Source organism: Takifugu rubripes, chromosome 1, assembly GCF_901000725.2.
Source record: "Takifugu rubripes chromosome 1, fTakRub1.2, whole genome shotgun sequence".
Lineage (NCBI taxonomy): Eukaryota > Metazoa > Chordata > Actinopteri > Tetraodontiformes > Tetraodontidae > Takifugu > Takifugu rubripes.
The window spans coordinates 10,048,746-10,067,991 of NC_042285.1; the positions used below are offsets into that span (position 1 = coordinate 10,048,746).

Genomic DNA, 19,246 nt, shown 5'->3' on the forward strand with positions numbered 1-19,246 from the left:
TGACTGTGATGAATATAACAAGTTAATGGGAGGACCCTGGCATCCTATTTTCCTCACGCATGTTAGAGATTAAATTTCAGATGCATCACCAGGACGTTGATTATTTTTATATAAAGGGGAACAACTACTGAGGACAACATTTAACATCTTTCCATCACTGTCGCAGCACATCCGCTCCAGTTTAGTCACCTTCTCTGCAACCTTCAATAGCACAACAAATTATTGGTGATTCTCATTATTTCTGGACAGACAGGCATTGCGGCGCAGGAATTGAAGTACGCGTCTTATTGTCTCATAAGAAAATCATATTACCGCAGTTGTAGTGATGGGTTTTTCCTCAGAAGTAACTTATTACCAAGCCAGGTGGTCGATTCTAATCATATTGATTGTTTACATTACAAAAGCAAACATTTCCCGATTATACACGAATGCGTCAACAACAATCTCACGAGATTCCCGCCAGTTGCATTGCGCACGAGCCCCTTATCCCCTAACTAAAGTTCTATAGTACTAATACTTGTTTATTAAATATATTTCTAAAAGTGTGCCTTTCGGGTCGGAATTGTACCTTTCGGAGCATTTTGGATATTGTAATTTCATGAGAATCGATTTAAATCAGTATAGTAGCGTTGGTTAGGTAATTGACAGCAGTTAGCCAAACATTACTTACATTTAATTTCCATTAAAAATTAAGAGATTAGAATGAAAGCGGCAGAGGACCAGGTTGTGGAAGATGATGCTAGATTACAGGATGACGAGGTGGGTTAACTACTAAAAAATTGAAATTGTTTACCTCTACATAAACAAAGAGTAAAAGTATAAATGAGCCAAAAGCAGTCTATAAGTAAACGATGCAAATATCACTGACAATAAAAGATTATAAAAAAAAAATGACACATGTAAAATACTCCACAGAAATGATTTTCATAGATCTGTGGGTTTGTTTTTTTAACTTCAACTATGCTAAACCTGGTTTTAGCAGCTATATATATGCTTATATTACACTTAATATATTTAATGAAAATAAAATGCAACAATCACTCTACAAAACTACACCACCTACATAATTCGGAATCTCTGTTATTGGATGCAACTATTTTATGTATATTTCTATTTCCTAAATGAATTAGGAATCATTTTTCCAAGACATTGACCTCCTGCAGAAACATGGGATTGTGAGTACAGAGAACATGTGAAACTACTCTTTGTTGTTAAAGAAATAATCTTATAATCTCACAATTTCACACACGTGGTTGAATTACCAATAGGGAGCATTATAGCAGATAAAAACTGTTTTACGTGAACACCTGTGTGACTGCCCTCTTTCAGAATATGGCAGACATCAAAAAGATGAAATCGGTGGGTATCTGCACAGTCAAGGGGATCCAGATGACCACACGCAAGGCTTTGTGCAACATCAAGGGCCTGTCTGAGGCAAAAGTGGAAAAAATCAAAGAGGCGGCTGGAAAGTTGCTGGTAACAGAATGAGTATAGTTGTTTGGCCAACATTCCTGAACTTTTTGAGGAATGAGAATTGTTTTAATTGCATCATTACCTTCCCAACAGAATGTTGGCTTCCAGACCGCCTTTGAGTACAGTGCAAAGAGAAAGCATGTGTTCCACATCACCACTGGGAGCCAGGACTTCGAGTAGTTTTACTTTACCTTTCACATTAAACTAGTAACTTGAAAAACTGATATAAATAGACATACTCAGAAACAAAATCTTGTCATGGGGGTTAATTGTACTAATTGTGAAGGAAAAGTGCCTCATGCAATCTCTTTATCTTCTTTACAGTAAACTTTTGGGCGGTGGTATTGAGAGTATGGCTATCACAGAGGCGTTTGGGGGTAAGATCCATTTTATTCTTAATAAAATATTGCTGTGACTCTACCTGAAGATTGTATTAAAAGTCTCAACATTACTTTATCTTACAGAGTTCCGCACAGGGAAGACCCAGCTGTCTCACACGCTATGTGGTAAAGATGGAACTTTGTAAATGTGGTTGTGGCCTGTTTATTTACAGAACAACATGTGCAAACTTATATTTCTTTGCTGTTTATGTGCAGTCACGTCTCAGTTGCCAGGTGATGATGGCTACTCAGGTGGGAAGGTCATCTTCATTGACACAGAGAACACCTTGTATCCTCAGGATGGTTTTAAAAAGGCACATATACAGTACATTAGTTGGAACATGCAACCGTGGATGCAGATCTCATGTGCAGATTAGTGAGTTAGTTTTTTCCAAATGTCCCTTGACTCTAATTTCAGTCGTCCAGACCGACTAAGAGACATCGCTGACAGGTTTAACGTGGACCAGGATGCTGTGCTGGATAATGTGCTGTATGCTCGTGCCTACACCAGTACGAAACACTTCCTGCTTTTTATCATTGTTATCTGCCTTCTGTAGACGCAGCTGAAAACTGCTGACAATAATGGAGTTTTTATATGTGAATGTTTCACTTTCTGTCATCAGGTGAGCATCAGATGGAGCTGCTGGACTTTGTAGCAGCAAAATTTCATGAGGAAGGAGGAGTGTTCAAACTGCTGGTGGGTGAAGGCAGTAGCATCACATTAGCAGCTTTAAATATTATGTGATGTAGCAGTGTTGTAGTGGCAGCGGTCTGATGTTCTTTATCTCCTGGTTGTCAGGTCATCGACTCCATCATGGCTCTGTTCAGAGTCGACTTCTCTGGTCGGGGTGAACTGGCTGAGCGGCAGCAGAAACTGGCCCAGATGCTCTCCAGGCTGCAGAAGATCTCTGAAGGTGGCAGAATGTGCAGAATCACGTGGCCCAAACACTGTGGCGTGAAATTACGCAACGTTCGTAACCACGACGATGTGTCTGGCGTTGGCCACGTGTCTGTTTCCTTTCAGAGTACAATGTTGCAGTGTTTATCACCAACCAGATGACAGCTGATCCTGGTGCAGGAATGACGTAAGAGTCGGATTCAGTGATTAAGATTAGGCCTTTGAAGACACAATTCTGGCGTTTAAATACATAAATAGTGATGACTAACTTGACAAAAGAGGCTGGGGGAAAAATATTCACACATGTTTCCTCATTTCAGGTTTCAAGCTGATCCCAAGAAGCCGATTGGTGGGCACATCCTGGCTCATGCCTCCACCACCAGGATCAGTTTGAGGAAGGGCCGCGGAGAGATGAGAATAGCAAAAATATTTGACAGGTGCGTCAACAAAGCTTACCATCCATCCATCCATCCATCCATCCATCCATCCATCCATCCATCCATCCATCCATCCATCCATCCATCCAACCATCATCCATCCATCCATCCATCCATCCATCCATCTATCATCCAACCATCATCCATCCATCTATCATCCATCCATCCATCCATCCATCTATCATCCATCCATCCAACCATCATCCATCCATCCATCCATCTATCATCCATCTATCATCCATCTATCATCCAACCATCATCCATCCATCTATCATCCATCCATCCATCTATCATCCATCCATCCAACCATCATCCATCCATCCATCCATCTATCATCCATCTATCATCCAACCATCATCCAACCATCATCCATCCATCTATCATCCATCCATCCATCCATCCATCCAGCCATCCAGCCATCCATCCATCTATCATCCATCTATCATCCAACCATCATCCATCCATCTATCATCCATCTATCATCCAACATCATCCAACCATCATCCATCCATCTATCATCCATCCATCCAACCATCATCCATCCATCCATCCATCTATCATCCATCTATCATCCAACCATCATCCAACCATCATCCATCCATCTATCATCCATCCATCCATCCATCCATCCATCCATCCAGCCATCCATCCATCTATCATCCAACCATCATCCATCCATCTATCATCCATCCATCCATCCATCCATCCATCCATCCATCCATCCATCCATCCATCCATCCAAATATTTGTGTGAAGTTATTTTTTCATATCAGAAATTCAGTGGCCTCTCGTCAACACAGATGCTGCACTGATCTCTGCTTGTTTTCCTTGATTAGTCCTGACATGCCTGAGAATGAGGCCACATTTGCCATCTCTACCGGAGGAGTGACAGACGCCAAAGAGTGAGCTGAGAGCGTGCGCTGTGACCTGCACTGGTTAAAGTTATTTTGGGGCTGTTGCTTTTAAGGGGCTTCAGAAACAGTGTTTGTTATAGATGTCAAATGTTAGAAATAAAGAGAAACCAAACTGGTATGTATTTTATTTTATAAATTAATGAGAATGTTTCAGCTATTATTCAGAAACAATAAATAACAACTAATGTACAGTCGTGGAGCTGTTATTGCAATAAAAATGGTACAAAGCAATAATTTGCTGCTTCCGTCTGTTAACCAATAATCAAAACACACTACAGTAACTGAGAATAACTGAAATTATTGGACCTCTTGATTTTTGCTCACCACTATCTAAACTTTTGTTTTAAGGTTTTCTTTAGAGCACATTTAACAGTAAAGCATTAGATTATATTCAATGGCTGTATTCATAGTGTGAAATGCTGGCTTTGTGTATGACATTCACAGCTAGACTGAAGGTTGTGGTGGTCTCTGGCGTGGCTGTTAGTGACCGTATCCCGAGCACAGGTCTCAGGCTGCCCCCTAGCGGTGGTTCTGAGACCGGCAGCGGCGGGACGCCACTTCTCGTCCAGAACGGGGTCCACATGCCTGTCAAAGCACGGCTTAACACAGCAATGGGCACTTCAGCGAGCGCACCGCTGAGGGTCTAGAACACTTTGGGAGATCAAAAAGATCCCTGGAGGTTATCAGGTTTCCTCGGTGTTGGAAAGCTTGTCCACTCTGGGCAAACCTGTGATGGACCCAGACACAGCCCCGGATTCGTGGGAACTGGAGGAGGATACCGAGGCCCCGAGTGCTGCGGCGGAGCTCCCGACCGCCTTCGCAGCTCTCAACGTGAACGCCAAGCCGTTTGTTCCCAACCCCAACGCCCCGGTCTTCGTGCCCACCTTCCTTCAAGCCAGTTCCGCGGAAATGCCGGCGTCAGGCGGTAGGTGAAGTCCGGCAGCCGGTGGAAGTTAGCCCAAGTTGTTAGCATGCCCGCTAACGCATCCAAGTTAGCCTGTGCTCAGCCCAGACAAGGGTTCTGTTAACGCTTTCTCAACAGGTTGATTCATTCGTGATCCAACGCTACAATGACGCGTTTATAACGCAGACGGGCTCAGAAGTAACCAGTGAAACCTGCCGGTGTTGGTCTCATAAATGCTTATGAAAGTTTGATGATGTGTCCTGTCTCTCCAAAGGTCCCCAGGATCCCGTTACCTACATGGAGGTGACAGAAACAGTCGGTATGTACACAAGCTGCATGTTCAGCTTTTGGTTACTCAGCTGGCTGTCAGACAGCCTGTTACCACAGCACAGGTGTTGCTTAAGGCTCAGGTGTAACATGCTGCTACTGTAGGAAATCCGAGCCAGACCCAATGTGGGGGCCAGATTACAGAGCCCGAGCTCCAGTAGCTGATGTTCTGATTTGCTGACATCTGATTAGGCCTTGGAGATTGTTTTTCGGGACATATATGGATTGGTGGCACTGGTGGACCCATGTGCTTGGGTCACCATCCCTGCCTGAAATAGACACGATGTGTTTACTTAATTACCCATCAAGGTTTGATGTGTGATGTTGTGACTGCATGATCTGTCAGGGTTTTACCTCAGGGGGGGATGCACGCCTTAATTTAGACTATATTTTGTTTTGATTCGTTTGCACGGTGACCCTGCAGTTCTGAGTTATTAACACAAAGAGAATGATGGGACATTTCCAGCGGAATCCATTGTTCCATGCTCGTTTTGGTACTCTGCACTGGTGTACCCACGTCATCACTCTACTGTGGAACTGCTCTATACGTTACAGTGTGTGTGACAGCTAGCCGGCAATTGATGAGGACTGAGAAAGAATAGGCACTATACACGACTGCCGGGATGTATAATTCCACAGTTACGGCTTCCTCTTTAAAGCTCAGTCTGCAGATTTTACTGTATTCCTGTTCCATTGGTTCTGCCCAAAATTTGATTTGTTTGTGGCACTGATTACAAGTGAGCAGAACGGATGCAGCAAGTGGAGCCTTAACTACATCTTATTTATTTAATAGTTATGAATAATTGGGCACAAAATGAACATTGTCCTATTAAAGCAAGTGGAATCACAAGTGTTTAGGTGAATAAAAGAGCAAATGGTAACTCAAAAATTGTTTCTTTCTGACATGTAGGAGCTCAATGTCCATATATTTTGTGCCAATGGGGGAAACTGTGCACGTTCAATTATTCAGCCGTTCTGCAGGCTCTGTCTCGTCTGTAGCAGAGAACTAACAGGTGGCGTCTGTGGTTCCAGCACTGCCGGTGGAGAATGGAAGCTCAGAGGCAGACATGGCTGCCGAAGAGGAGACGTGGGAACTGAAGGAAGAGCCGGGGGGAGGTGGAGGAAGCAGCGATCAGGAAAATATGGCTTCAGGAGTGGGTGGCCGAGAGAAGGCGGACGAGGAGATGATGGAAGAAGAGGAGGAGGAGATGCCAGTGCCTAAGGTGGTTTCAGTGCCGCCAGATGCACCTAAGAAAGAACACGTCAATGTGGTCTTCATTGGCCACGTGGGTGAGTCCCGTTCCTCTGCATGTCCCATTTTTAGTCGTCCATGAGAAATGATCAACACTCACGTTTCTATTTCTTTTATCAGATGCTGGTAAATCCACTATTGGGGGGCAGATCATGTAAGCAATGATTAGAATTATGCTTGTAGATGTGTAGAGCTCAAAAAGGTCCAAAAATAAAGTTTAGACCTTTTAATAACATCTCTTGCTGTAGTGTAGATTTGTTGGTCTATTGAACGTTTGGTTTTGGGGTGAAACTATGCTGCACATTGCAGCAGGCCTCATTCTAGCGTGTGGGCTTCTCCAGGTACTTAACGGGAATGGTGGAAAAGCGAACGCTGGAGAAATATGAAAGAGAAGCAAAGGAAAAGAACAGGGAGACATGGTGAGCTACCATCAGCGCACATTTCTGCTGCGTCTTCGCAGCAAAGTAAAAACCGCAGACTTTATTCTTTCAGGTACCTGTCGTGGGCTCTGGACACCAACCAGGAGGAGAGGGACAAAGGGAAGACAGTGGAGGTCGGCAGAGCTTACTTTGAGACGGAGAAGAAACATTTCACCATCCTGGACGCCCCCGGGCACAAGAGCTTTGTCCCGAACATGATCGGGGGGGCGTCGCAAGCCGACCTGGCAGTCCTGGTGAGCTGGGCGGGATCTTTAAAGCGCCCACAGCATTTTCATTTACACTCTCCATATGATTAGATTAAAATGTTGGATTCTTTTCATCGGTTACGGGTCAGGTCATTTCAGCCAGGAAGGGGGAGTTTGAGACGGGCTTTGAGAAGGGCGGCCAGACAAGGGAGCACGCCATGCTGGCAAAGACCGCCGGAGTCAAACATCTCATCGTTCTCATCAACAAGATGGACGACCCCACTGTCAACTGGAGCCTGGAAAGGTTTTGAAACTCAGCTTATACATGTTCGGCTACAGAGCAGTCTGTCATCTTCATTCCTGTCCTGAAGGTATGAGGAGTGTAAGGAGAAGCTGGTGCCTTTTCTCAAAAAGGTGGGCTTCAACCCCAAGAAGGACATCTACTTCATGCCTTGCTCTGGGCTCACAGGCGCCAACCTCAAGGACCCAGTAGCCGAATGCCCTTGGTACACGTAAGTCACCTCCGTGTTACTGCAGCACAGAACCACAGTCAGGGTCACGATTTGCTCATGCACGGTCGCACATTTGAGCAACAGCAGAGACCGTGAGTGGATTAAAGCCAAGCCCAGACATTTGCTCATCTGCTTTGACCTCAGTCGCTCCTCTTAGTTTTTCAGGCTAAATGATTCCATTTTTGAATTCATCAGGAGCCGCGTAATAATCTGGCAGATAATCAAGCCGTTTCCCCTCCTCGTTTAAGGTTTTCTTTTTTGTTTTTGCATCAGGGGTTTGCCATTTATTTCCCATTTGGACAGTTTGCCAAACTTCACCAGAACTAGTGATGGACCGGTCAGATTACCCATCGTTGACAAGTACAAGGTGAGCAGCTGGACGTTCTGTCAATTTCTCTGACTCACGGGCACGCACGCACGCACGCACGCACGCACACACACACACACACACACACACACACACACACACGTACGCACAGGTGTCTACCTCAGATATTTTTATAGATATAAAAATAATGATATGATATATCTAAAAATTAGGATATATGGGGGAAAAAATGATATCATAGATGATTGTTGTGTACTTTAAGATTATTAAATGGTGGATCTTCTGCCATTTAAGGAGCTGGTTGATATTTTTCTGCTCTGGTTGTTCTCTGAAGGACATGGGCACAGTGATCCTCGGGAAGCTGGAGTCCGGATCCATCAGCAAAGCCCAGCAGCTGACCATGATGCCAAACCGGGTGAGATTCTGTGGCTCTGCTATGTCCCCCTGTTAGACGTCCTGCTGTCAGGGTGGAGAGGAGACCAATGCGTTTCAGTATTTTGACTGATGCTGATCCTAAAAAAATGTTAAAATATGTCTGAATCTGCCCGGGGCAGCACACGGTGGAGGTTCTGACCCTGCTGAGTGACGATGTGGAGACGGACGACGCAACGCCTGGGGAGAATCTGAAGTTAAGGCTGAAGGGAATCGAAGAGGAAGAAATCCTTCCAGGTTTTATCCTCTGCAGCCCCGACAACATCTGCCACTCAGGTCGCACCTTTGATGCACAGGTAAAGACATCAGCCGCAATTACACAGCTGCTCCGGGTTGGCCGCCACGCCTACAAAGAATTGGGTCAAAACAACAGAATTGGGAGAGTTATGCTTTTCAAACTTGTTTCTCGTTGGTCCATTTCAGATCGTCATCATTGAGCACAAATCAATCATTTGTCCCGGCTACAACGCCGTCCTCCACATCCACACCTGCATAGAAGAAGTGCAGATCACAGTGAGTTCAGTTTGGTTTCATCTTCTCTGAAGTGCTGTGGAATCATTTAAACCCTGTTTGCAGGCCTTAATCTGTCTGGTGGACAAGAAGACGGGCGAGAAAAGCAAACTTCGCCCCCGTTTTGTGAAGCAGGAGCAGGTGTGCATCGCCAGGCTCCGTGCAGCTGGAGTCATCTGCCTAGAGACCTTTAAAGACTTTCCTCAGATGGGGCGATTCACGCTGAGAGACGAAGGTAAGGAAGGTAAGGTTCATTCCAAGAATCTACAAACATCCGCGTAATTTTCCATTTTGTCCTTAGGGAAAACCATCGCCATCGGCAAGGTGCTGAAGCTGGTACCCGAAAAGGACTAGAAGCTGCAACGGCAGCCTGCATGAAATTCTTTGCTGCTAAAGAGGCGACCTAAAACCGCTGCGCTCTCTTTAAACACAACTATGCTGATGAGGAGAACAAAGAAAACAAGTGAGGGGACTAAACAAGCATCAGATGAAGCATACAAGACTGAATTTGTTTTTTTCTATCACAAAGAATACGAAGTGAGACCAGTCAGCTTTGTGCCAGTGTCAGCTTTCTCATATTGAGAGCTCAGCTATGCCACTAATGTAGCTACTCGTCCCTTCCTGTGCTCCCCTGGCACTGACGGTGGGCCACGCCAATTGTTGTAGAAAGGAGACAGATGCAGTGTCGATGAAGCAGGGGAGGAGAAATGTTAATGTTAACATTCTGCAGAAAAGCAGGGGTAAGAACACAGTTGATCTCCTTTTTCCAGAGTGAAATTAAGTATCCAGTGGACATTTTAATTGGATATTAATGATTGTTATACCGAAATGTCTAGCTTGGTCTCTGCACATCCCACTAAAGTTTGAGCTCACACACTTCTCAGATGAACAATGGACAGTCACAAACCGACACACGTGGCTATTACACCATTTAAAGTGAAAATAAACCGTCATTCTGCAAGAGAAAGGTGTATTCGTTTTTGTCTTTGACAAAGATTTGATCAGTCACTATCCGGTTTTATCAATGATTTAACTTTTTCTTAAAAAAAACAGCAAACAGCCAAGAATCATTTAGGTAATTCAGTAGATGATGCTTTAGACTTTTAGGGATTTATTTTAATGAAACTGATGTATCTAGGTGACATTTGTGCTCATTCTTATCTAAACGGTTAACCAATCATATTTAGTGGCGAGTCTGAGATATTTACCCGTATTTCCACGAGGTGGCAGTAATGCAGCATATACTTTACCCGTAAATCGCCAAAGAAGAAAGTATGACGCTGTAGGCCCCAACTGCGCATGCGTGACACTAGTTTACACGTGAAGCAGACGGCATGGCAGAAACGGCACAGGTTGAATTGGACCAGGCACAGGTAGGAAGAATAATTAATTTTGGGGAGTATCAATGATCTTTTCAGCTATTGTGAGTGTTAGAACACGGATTGAGTAATCGCTCTTTTAATTGACGGCACACTCAGTGTAGCTGGCCCTTGCTCTTTTGCTAACAAGTAGCTAACATGTACTAGCCTGATTAAAGCGATGAATGGCGGTGTGGTTTTGCATAATTTATGTCTTAACTGTAATGTCTTGTCAGGTTAAAAAGGCCGTCCAAGCCTTACAGGCTTTTTTGAAGACCCAAACCAAGCCGAACCGTCAGCCTCTGCTCTCGGACGACCACCAGCAGTTCGGCCTGCTCTTTACCTTATGGAGGATCCCTCGACGGTCTCAGACCATCCGCATGTGAGTCCAGCAGACAGATGATTACAGGCTAATGTGGCTATTACTCACCAGAACCCCTTTCACTCCTTTATCTCCAGACCCCTGCCTCATAAACATCGAAGTGAAACAGATGATATTTGCCTGTTCACCAGAGATGAGCCCCAGATGACCCCAGAACAGACCCAGAGGTTTTATAAAAGGCTGCTGGAGGAAAAGGGAGTCAGCAGTATCACGGAGGTATAGTCTTGTCTCCGGTGCAAAAATGTGCAACTCAACTGGATTTTAATAATAAGTCTGTTGCTGTGTGTGGATTCTGTGCAGATCATCCCATACAAAGCCCTGAAGACAGAGTATAAACCATTTGAAGCCAAACGGCGTCTTCTAGGTAACTTTGACATGTTCCTTTCAGACGACCGCATCCGCCGCCTGCTGCCCTCTCACCTTGGTAAACACTTCTATGAGAGGAAGAAGTAAGTTTTTCCTTTGTTTTTAGCTACTCTTATACCACGATACATCTGTGTTTTCAGCTGTAGGTTGTGATGCTGCTGTGCAATTATTCTCAGCATTATTTGTTTTATTTAATGATTTTACCAGAGAGCCACTGTGTGTAAACCTGCAGAGCAAGAATTTGGCCAGAGACATCCAGCGCTTGGTCCAGGGTACCAATTTAAAGGTTACCAAGAAAGGCTGTTGTTGGTGAGATCAATTGGTCTGTTAATTGTGTTCCTAATGGAAATCAGTTGTTAACTCGTTGCACCTCAGCAACCCAATGGACTCTGTTAAGTGGTCAGTTTGGGTAACAGATGGTGCTATAGCGATTCACTGTAAATCCAGATGGACCTCCTCTTCCCGTGGAGCCTGTCTCTACACCTTTGACACATTATAATGTTAAGAATGTTCTTTTGACATGATGGTGCACTTGGCCACGTTTGACATGATCTTCCTGTCCTGCAGCATGGCGCGAATTGGCCACTCTGGAATGACGGCAGATGAGGTGACTGAAAACATTGAAGCAGCCGTCAAGACTGTAATGGAAAAAATCCGTATGGTGAGTGCGGAGGACCAGAGGGTGGTTCGTTCTGTGTGTTTGAATACACCCTGGAATATTTTTAGAGTTTTCCCCACACTGTTATCTGACTCTGTTCCATCCATTTTTAACAGGATGGGTCAGTGATGAAGGTCATCCACCTAAAGAGTCAGGAGTCAGTGGCCCTGCCCATCTACAACTCAGAGCTGAGCCACCTCTATGAGCCAACAAAGAAAAAACCCAAAACTTCCAACGGAGAGGTGAGACCAGGTTTCTCCAAGGGCAAATTTAGAACTGTTTGAGTGGGGCTCCTTAGGCCGGGTGGCGCTATATGGTGTGAAAATGGTATTTTATTGAGAGACAAAGGCAATTAAAGCTAATTAATAAGACCTTGTAAATCCAGTCTATTTGATAGCAATGTCTTTTATTTTAATATTTACATCCTCAAATAAGAATATTAAAATATCAAATAATGACTGTTTCCAGGCAACTGAAGCCAAAGAGGAAGTAAAGGATGAAAAGGCAGATGTAAAGACGAAACAGGAAAAGCAAGAGGAGGAAGAAGAAGATATTCCACAGCTGGTTCCCATAGCAACACCTGTTAAAAAGCCTAAACTGAAAGTCAGTTCCCTGCTCCTGTGTTTTTAAACTACCGTAATCAAAAGATTTCAACTGGAATATTGTGCTTGACCTCCTTTTTTCTTTCTCTTCTAACATTTTTCTAGAAATCTTCCAAGAAGCAGCCACTGGAGAAAGCCTCCAGAACCCCTGTGAGGAAGCAGGCGTCCAAAACAACAAACAAACTGACTAAAAAAGCCAGCAAGATGGACTCCAAAGTCAGAAGAAAAGTGCCTAAAGTGAAATGATTCTCTGCCCGTCAGTTTTGCTACATGGACATTTCCTACATATGCTTTTTCCTACAGCAGTTGATGATTTTAGCCTCTATTCCTCCTCTGAGTATAAACCTGAAGGTAAAGGTCCCCAGGAATGATCTTTGAATGTCTTTGTCCCCTGGAAGCTGGCAGCGCGCACCGCTGAGCCACGACATTAAAACCAGTGACGCAGCTCTTGGAAGATTCTGGGTTCAAAGATAAACGGAGCTGCAAATGTTTAAATGTAATAAATTCAATTTCTAAACATGCTACGTTATATGTCCATCACAAGATATCGATTTAAATGTGACCTTATCACTGAAAATCATAAAAATAAACTTTTGGCTCCTGTTAAACATCACTGTTGTAACTTTTTATCTCAGTTTCCATAATAAATTTCATCCATGTGTCAATACTTAACCTGGAGTGGTGTTTGCTGTCATGTGACCAGTCTGGTGTGTGATTATATTAGAAGTGTGCTGCTGCTGCTCAAGCTGCTCACACTTTGTGTTCTTTTGCATCTGTTCCATACAACAGTTGAATGTTCTGGAGGTCCGTGGGTTCACAGTTATCACAGAACAGCAGGTTTCTGTAGGTCTTGTGGAAGAGTATCAGGTGTGTGTGTGTGTGTGGGGGGGGGGATCTGGAAGTACGTGTATCATCCACAGATTCAGTTGTGCAGAAAGCTCACCTCCGCGTGGCCATCAGGGAGGCTACGGGGGCTTAAATGGTAGAAAACCAGGATGTTTTGAGGCCTGGGCAGCTCATTCTCAGGGTGGAGAAATAATGGAAACTGGCCGAGCAAGTTCAGCTCCTGATGGGGGGGACAGACTGTTTCCGGACCCTCACCACTACCCTCCAGGCTGGGCCCACCTCCACAAATCCATCATGATGGTGATGGGGTGTTTGGCATCTGCTGTGGGCGAGCTTGTCTTCCTCCTGGGGAAGGGGGGGGGGGGGTGTTATTATGGGGCTGATTTTGGTGGTGATGGGGTTGGTATGGATGCCCCCACCCTGAGAGAGAAGCAGAGAAGGAAAAGCTACAGTTATGCTGGGAATGACTGTAACACAAATGCCTCCTGATGGAACTTAATCAAGTATATATATTTGGCATAACTACTGTTTACATCCTTTTTAATAGTTCCATACTGCTCAAATGAAATGATTATTGACTCTTTGTATATTTCTGAAATACCTATATGGAAGATTGGGATATATGGGGATTTTCCTGTGCACACATTTTAATAAATAACAATAAACATCCTTTAAGTAGGTTTAACATGAGACACTGGGCGTTTCAGCCCGCCGGTGTTTATGTGGGATTTTCACTTCTGTCAAAGTACATTTTCAGCGTGATTGTTTGACTTGATTTGACCCTTTTTATAACAGGCTGATAACCCTGAGGCAGCTTGTACTTTGGCCGCAGCAGGTTGTGTCATTTCTTTCTCTCAGCCCACACCTGTTGCACTTTCCAACATCAGGATTCAGACAGAACACCGGCCGCCTTCTCGGACTGTCTCCCACACCTGTTTGGACCATGTCTGCTGCCACTGGCTCAGCCCCCGTACAGGTAGAAGTGGCTATGGAGAGGAGCTACAGCGGGGTCGGCCGCTGCATGTGCCTGTTTTGGTTCGCCCTGGCCCACGACATACTCGGCGTCATGGTCATCATGGTGGGGGTGTTCGGAGGGCTCTTCTTTCACGACTTGTTCATCTACGTGGGGGCCATCATCATCTTCCTCAGCCTGATCTGGTGGGTGTTGTGGTACACGGGGAACATCGACGTGCCGCCCAAGGAGCTGGAGGACGATGTGGGATTGATGAAGCTGAAGGAGCACAGAGTGAAACAGCTGGTGAGGAACATGTCGGAGCGCCTCTCCAGCAGGTTCAGGGACTCCTTCAGGAGGAACAGCCAGAATGTCGGAGAGCCCTCCAATGGCCACGACAACACCGCAAACAGGAGTTCAGAGGTGATGGTTTCCACATCAGTTGTATGAATGAAGGAAACGCACCCACCAAATCTGGAGATGATCCTGCAGAGACACCGACCCTGAAGTTCTCTTTGTTCCTGCTCATTTTGCATTTCACTCACTGGTAATAATTAGACAACTTTCACGGCTCGTTCAGATAAGGCTCATATGTCGTTATCTGGCAGATAAGATGGGAACTTTGCATGGCATAATAAAGCGGCTGGGATTTATACAGTCGAGACACGATGACTGTAAATAGACAAATCATTTGTCTGTTACTGTATTTGTGTGAATATAAACATTTTACATTCACACGAATACAGTTCCAGTCTTATTTACACTGTGGATTTTTTTTCACGCTTATTTAATTATTTATTCTACAGATACATATAATATAAACATGCCATTATTTTAAAAAGGTGTCTCCACAAAGCGGAGATTTAACAACGTTAATATTTAAAAACTTGGAAAACACCCTGGCTCTGAGGTCTGTCCCTCACTTTTTTGGCCCAGGGTGTGTTGTGTCATGCTGTCAGCTACTTTTTATTATATTTTATTTTATTATTCATGATTTTCTCTGCATCTTCTAGGTGAGTGTTGTGCCAGTGAATCCTGGATCCTCACATTCATGTTGAAAACTAACCTGAACAACATTTAATACCCCCTGCATTCCCAGTAAGGACTGTTACATCACCAAAAATGACTTGCTGTCAAGTTCCAGAGCCTCATAAATGTATTTTAAAGTTTAACTAATATCCATGAGTCATTTACTTATTCTTAAATTTGGGGTGTAAAAATATTCCATATTGGGACAAATAGCATTTAAATCTGGTGAATTTTGACCCCAGATGGATGCTTCAGGGGCTGTTCTTCAGCCGGATAAACCTGCTGTCTTGGTGTCGTGGTGAGCATGTTTGTAGAGAGCGTCAGTGCTCTGCAGTCAATACTCAGCATGGTTCACTTTATCTGCCAATAATTCTGCTGATCGATTTGGCTGTTTAAACTGTATGATGGTAACTGCTCACTGAATCATTAGAGCAAAGCTGGACAACAGACTGCTCAGTGGTTCTACATAATAATGCTGGATCAACTGTTTGTTCGCCTAAAGATGTAAATGTTCAATTTGTTCCAATTTTTTTGGACAACGCTGACATGAATTATACTGCAAAGTTATTGTATGTGAATGGAGGGAATGACTGGGAAAAGAACTGCACTAAACGTTATGGAATGACAAATTGTGACTTAAATTGTGATTTACTTTCCTTTGTCAATGATTGAATGCATCATTGATTTACTCTGTTGTATTGTTTATTTTGATTTGACTGTGTGACCTATGACCTATTGTTTACATTTTCCAAATGAATTTTGCACAGTAGTTTTTCAGTTCAGCATTTCAATCTATTAGTAATTCTGTTTGAAAATCACTTTATTAAAGACAAAGGAAAGATACAGAACAGATCGTGATATTTTATTTATTGTGAGTTGGTCTGAAAAGGAGAAAATGTTGTTTGTAAGTTGTTATTTTTTCTACCAGTGAAAGCTTTGAGCAACATTCCAATTTTAATTCATTTCCTTATTGTTACTAATGTTTAGAACATAAAAATATCTAAAGGAATTTTTCTCCGTGATATATTTGCTTTATTCTGGCAGGAATCTAACGTGTCACTAGCATGAAAAACTAGTGATCAGAATCTAAGCAAGAAAAAAACATAAGATGCATAAATCTGACCTCTTGTGGTTGAATGTGGTACAGCTGACCAACGACTGGAAATTACTGCATGTTTATATTGAGATTTAAAAATTGTTAATTAAATGTACTTTTAAAAAAAAAAATAAGTGATGCATTTCTCCAAAAAAAACTATTTTGTAATGTGCTTACTCAGAATGTGGATGTCCTGGAGTAGAATAAAAACAGATAAGATCAGATTTACTATATTGTCAATGTACAGAGAACAAAACAAATTTTATGAGAAATCAAGACTGTACTATTCAAAAAAAGAAATGAGTAGAAAGTAAGATTAAATACACGCATTCATCCACCATTCACACTCCCATCTATGCAGTTGACAGACCATAAAACACAAAACCATGCTTTCTTAATTCAACCTTTGAAATTCCTAAACTCTACTTCGAGAAATTTACTCCAATGTTTTACATTCCAAATGATTCATTTCAAACGTTCTAGTTAAATGGCAAAGACACACTTGCTGTCAGGTTGCTGGTAAGTAGCACCTGCTGACCAGCTTCACCACAGGAGCAGACCAGTACTGTGTTCTTATCATGATTCAGCAAACTGGAGCTGGTTCAACATCATCTCACTCCGCAGACAACCAAGGCCGTGCATCTCCTGTGCTGCCTGTTTTCCTGTGTCACGGGTCACAGCCTCCCCACAGTGTTTTATTATATTGTGAGGATGCTTCATCATGTTGAGTGCAACTTCAGAGGCACACTACCTCAGGTTAAAGCTGGTCCAGGCAAAGGCCAACCTCACCATGTCACCTGACCCCAATCAGCTCTAGTGGTGTCACTGGTCAGTTCCTGGTACCTGCGAGACTGTAACCTGCAGGGAGATGCTGAGGTTGTGTGTTCAAGCCTCATCTGGAGCAGCCAGGTTTTACCAGTTAGGCAACTTGTCTCAGTTATTTATGCTGTAAACCCCCCAGAGCAGTGTGACGGGAGCAATAAACTAAGAAAGCTGTGAGCCTACAAATCAAAAGTATTGCCCACTAGTGTTTTGATGCCACAACAGTTACAGCAGCATTTATGACTGCTGAGGCCCGTTGGCTGCCCTGAGATCTTTGTCATGATTCTCAGATTCTCCCTGTTTGGGGGACTAATGTGATTAAGGTGTATGGTGACAAATGCATGTGGGACAGATGGTTTGCATGAGGTTTCTAAACAGAGATCAGGTGACGCATCACAGCGATCAGTGACAGGATATCACGTTTGACCCCCAGCCCCAGTGGTGCTTATACAACAGTAACCTGCAGAGTGATGCTGAGATTGTGAGTTCAAGCCTCACCTGCAGCAGAAAAGTTTCACCAGTACAATTATACAAATAAATAGCTCAAAGAAAAGTGCAGTGACATGTCCAGTAATTTAGCTGCAGGTAAAAATGTGCTGATGTGTTGGATATTAAAATATTTCCTTAATGTGGACAATTGCAGGATTGAAAAACAAGACAAACTAAAGATGCCTTTTAAAAAAACATAAATAAATGATGGAACAAAAGTCATCCATGAAAGAAAATTCTGCTGTCATTTTCCGACTAAGTACATTCAAATTGAATTATTGCAATAGTTATCGAAAAATACAATCAAAGGTATGTTATACTGTTCTGGACAGCACAGATAGTTTCATATTTAAAAGCTATATGTATTTATATATGCATGCTGTGTAAATCAGACATTTTACCTGGAATTTAATTCATATTTGATATTAAATAAATTTTCTGGCACTAAAATATAAAGTAAAACTATTAAAAGTGAATTATGTACAATGTATAGTGTATTTACCATTGATAGACACCTCTTATTTTGTATTATACTCTACAATGCTATGGTATTATGCAATGTTGTACTGTTGTACAGCTATTGCAGTAGAAGTAGTCATTCCATTTTAATTTCAAGCTACATATTTTAATACTGTATATTTTCTGCAATGATCCAGCTGATAAGGAAAATAAGTTACAGAAGTAAAGCAGTTAACAGTGTGCAAAGTTTTAAGAGACCATTATCCACTTCCTCAAATTCGGATTGTTTTGTTTTAATTGTACACATCCACTAGTCAGTTTTTTAATAACTGTTCAAAGTTAATAATGGACTACAACTCCCTTCGCGAACTTCCTCCCATGTGACATGTGTGTGTTTTGTCACGTGACTGCGATACGGCTCAGTCACTTCAGTTCAGCGTTTCAGTTTAGCTCTGCTACTCTCTGCTAACTCATTTCCTTTGCATTTCTCCCCTCAAAACTTCAAATGGGGTTATCTGAATGCACACCCAGGCTAATTTTGTGAGGCGGTTTATATTTCTGGGGGGGGTTTTGTACAAGGTTTGCTTGCCAGGCTGCGGAAGACTGCGAAAACCCTACCCTAACCCTAACCACCGGCAGGCCTCTCTGTTCACCGCGTGAGCATCAGTCTTCGCGCCGCGGTTGGGCGGGTCCAGCTCGGCCACAGAGACATCATGGCCCCGGTGTTTAGCTAGCCTCTGGTCCTCCAGCTGCACCGGGGACAGGTCACATGTTTGACCGTCTCTGTAACGGAGTGTGACAGTCGGGATGAACGGTGAGTTTGGCTATTTTATTCACTTTGCCACTCGTTCAAGTGACATAATTTACTTTGAAACTGATCTATTAGCTTCTGATCTCAGACTCTTGGAAAATGGCTTGTTGAAATTTGAGTATCACCAATGGATATACCACTTTAACAATAGCATTAAAACGTCGTTCTGGAAATTATGTACTTTTGATGCTAAGACAAGTAAATAAAATGACCTGTAAAATTCATTTCTAGATTGAAGCAAATGAAGAACTTGTCTTGCCCATAAATCAACTCACATCATATCCTGATAATAACAACATAATGAAATCAGTGATAAGCATCACTGTCATTACTCTAAAGTGGTTTTGCTCAGCTCAGATGCTGTTCTGTCGGACCAAGTGCTTC

At 43.1% G+C, this 19,246-nt stretch overlaps 5 protein-coding genes and 1 non-coding gene across 9 annotated transcripts in view; all 6 read left to right on the forward strand.

The window, feature by feature from the left end:
• Positions 1 to 453: 453 nt before the first annotated feature.
• Positions 454 to 4,123, forward strand: dmc1 (DNA meiotic recombinase 1). 2 transcript variants are annotated; one of them, XM_003961352.3, is made up of 13 exons: positions 454 to 759; positions 1,131 to 1,175; positions 1,330 to 1,476; positions 1,567 to 1,649; positions 1,798 to 1,850; positions 1,938 to 1,979; positions 2,070 to 2,142; positions 2,272 to 2,363; positions 2,477 to 2,550; positions 2,653 to 2,767; positions 2,878 to 2,938; positions 3,072 to 3,188; positions 4,025 to 4,123. In XM_003961352.3, the coding sequence occupies exons 1-13, from the start codon at positions 703 to 705 to the stop codon at positions 4,092 to 4,094; spliced, it is 1,029 nt and encodes a 342-aa protein (XP_003961401.2). In that variant the 5' UTR covers positions 454 to 702; the 3' UTR covers positions 4,095 to 4,123. The 2 variants fall into 2 exon arrangements, with proteins under 2 accessions (XP_003961401.2, XP_029695059.1); XM_029839199.1 differs by lacking the exon at positions 1,131 to 1,175.
• A 495-nt stretch (positions 4,124 to 4,618) lies between these two features.
• Positions 4,619 to 9,958, forward strand: gspt1 (G1 to S phase transition 1). Its single transcript, XM_011604799.2, has 14 exons — positions 4,619 to 5,027; positions 5,281 to 5,325; positions 6,366 to 6,623; positions 6,706 to 6,739; positions 6,927 to 7,004; positions 7,078 to 7,258; positions 7,360 to 7,514; positions 7,582 to 7,722; positions 7,996 to 8,089; positions 8,385 to 8,465; positions 8,605 to 8,778; positions 8,906 to 8,995; positions 9,059 to 9,227; positions 9,294 to 9,958. The coding sequence occupies exons 1-14, from the start codon at positions 4,835 to 4,837 to the stop codon at positions 9,344 to 9,346; spliced, it is 1,746 nt and encodes a 581-aa protein (XP_011603101.2). The 5' UTR covers positions 4,619 to 4,834; the 3' UTR covers positions 9,347 to 9,958.
• Positions 9,959 to 10,220: 262 nt separating this feature from the next.
• rsl1d1 (ribosomal L1 domain containing 1) lies at positions 10,221 to 12,971 on the forward strand. Its single transcript, XM_003961514.3, has 9 exons — positions 10,221 to 10,365; positions 10,587 to 10,732; positions 10,810 to 10,948; positions 11,033 to 11,181; positions 11,306 to 11,407; positions 11,666 to 11,759; positions 11,873 to 11,998; positions 12,225 to 12,359; positions 12,464 to 12,971. Exons 1-9 carry the CDS (start codon positions 10,327 to 10,329, stop codon positions 12,602 to 12,604), a joined length of 1,071 nt encoding a protein of 356 aa, XP_003961563.2. The 5' UTR covers positions 10,221 to 10,326; the 3' UTR covers positions 12,605 to 12,971.
• Positions 11,465 to 11,594, forward strand: LOC115246557 (small nucleolar RNA SNORA55). The gene has a single exon (XR_003885689.1). It is a non-coding gene; the product is annotated as a small nucleolar RNA SNORA55 (small nucleolar RNA).
• A 730-nt stretch (positions 12,972 to 13,701) lies between the features above and the next one.
• On the forward strand, positions 13,702 to 16,505 carry LOC115250495 (transmembrane protein 238-like). Of its 2 annotated transcripts, none has more exons than XM_029839209.1 (2): positions 13,702 to 14,579; positions 15,170 to 16,505. In XM_029839209.1, exons 1-2 carry the CDS (start codon positions 14,148 to 14,150, stop codon positions 15,212 to 15,214), a joined length of 477 nt encoding a protein of 158 aa, XP_029695069.1. In that variant the 5' UTR covers positions 13,702 to 14,147; the 3' UTR covers positions 15,215 to 16,505. The 2 variants fall into 2 exon arrangements, with proteins under 2 accessions (XP_029695069.1, XP_029695074.1); XM_029839214.1 differs by having other exon boundaries at positions 13,722 to 14,462.
• Positions 16,506 to 18,420: 1,915 nt separating this feature from the next.
• The window catches only part of snx29 (sorting nexin 29), an 82,031-nt gene continuing 81,205 nt past the window's right edge, over positions 18,421 to 19,246 (forward strand). Inside the window, exon 1 of one of the 2 annotated variants that reach the window (XM_011604789.2) lies at positions 18,421 to 18,865. In XM_011604789.2, coding sequence (XP_011603091.2) covers positions 18,859 to 18,865 — 7 coding nt within the window. In that variant the 5' untranslated portion in view covers positions 18,421 to 18,858. The remainder of the gene's footprint in view (positions 18,866 to 19,246) is intronic. The other variant, XM_011604783.2, reaches the window with a different exon arrangement.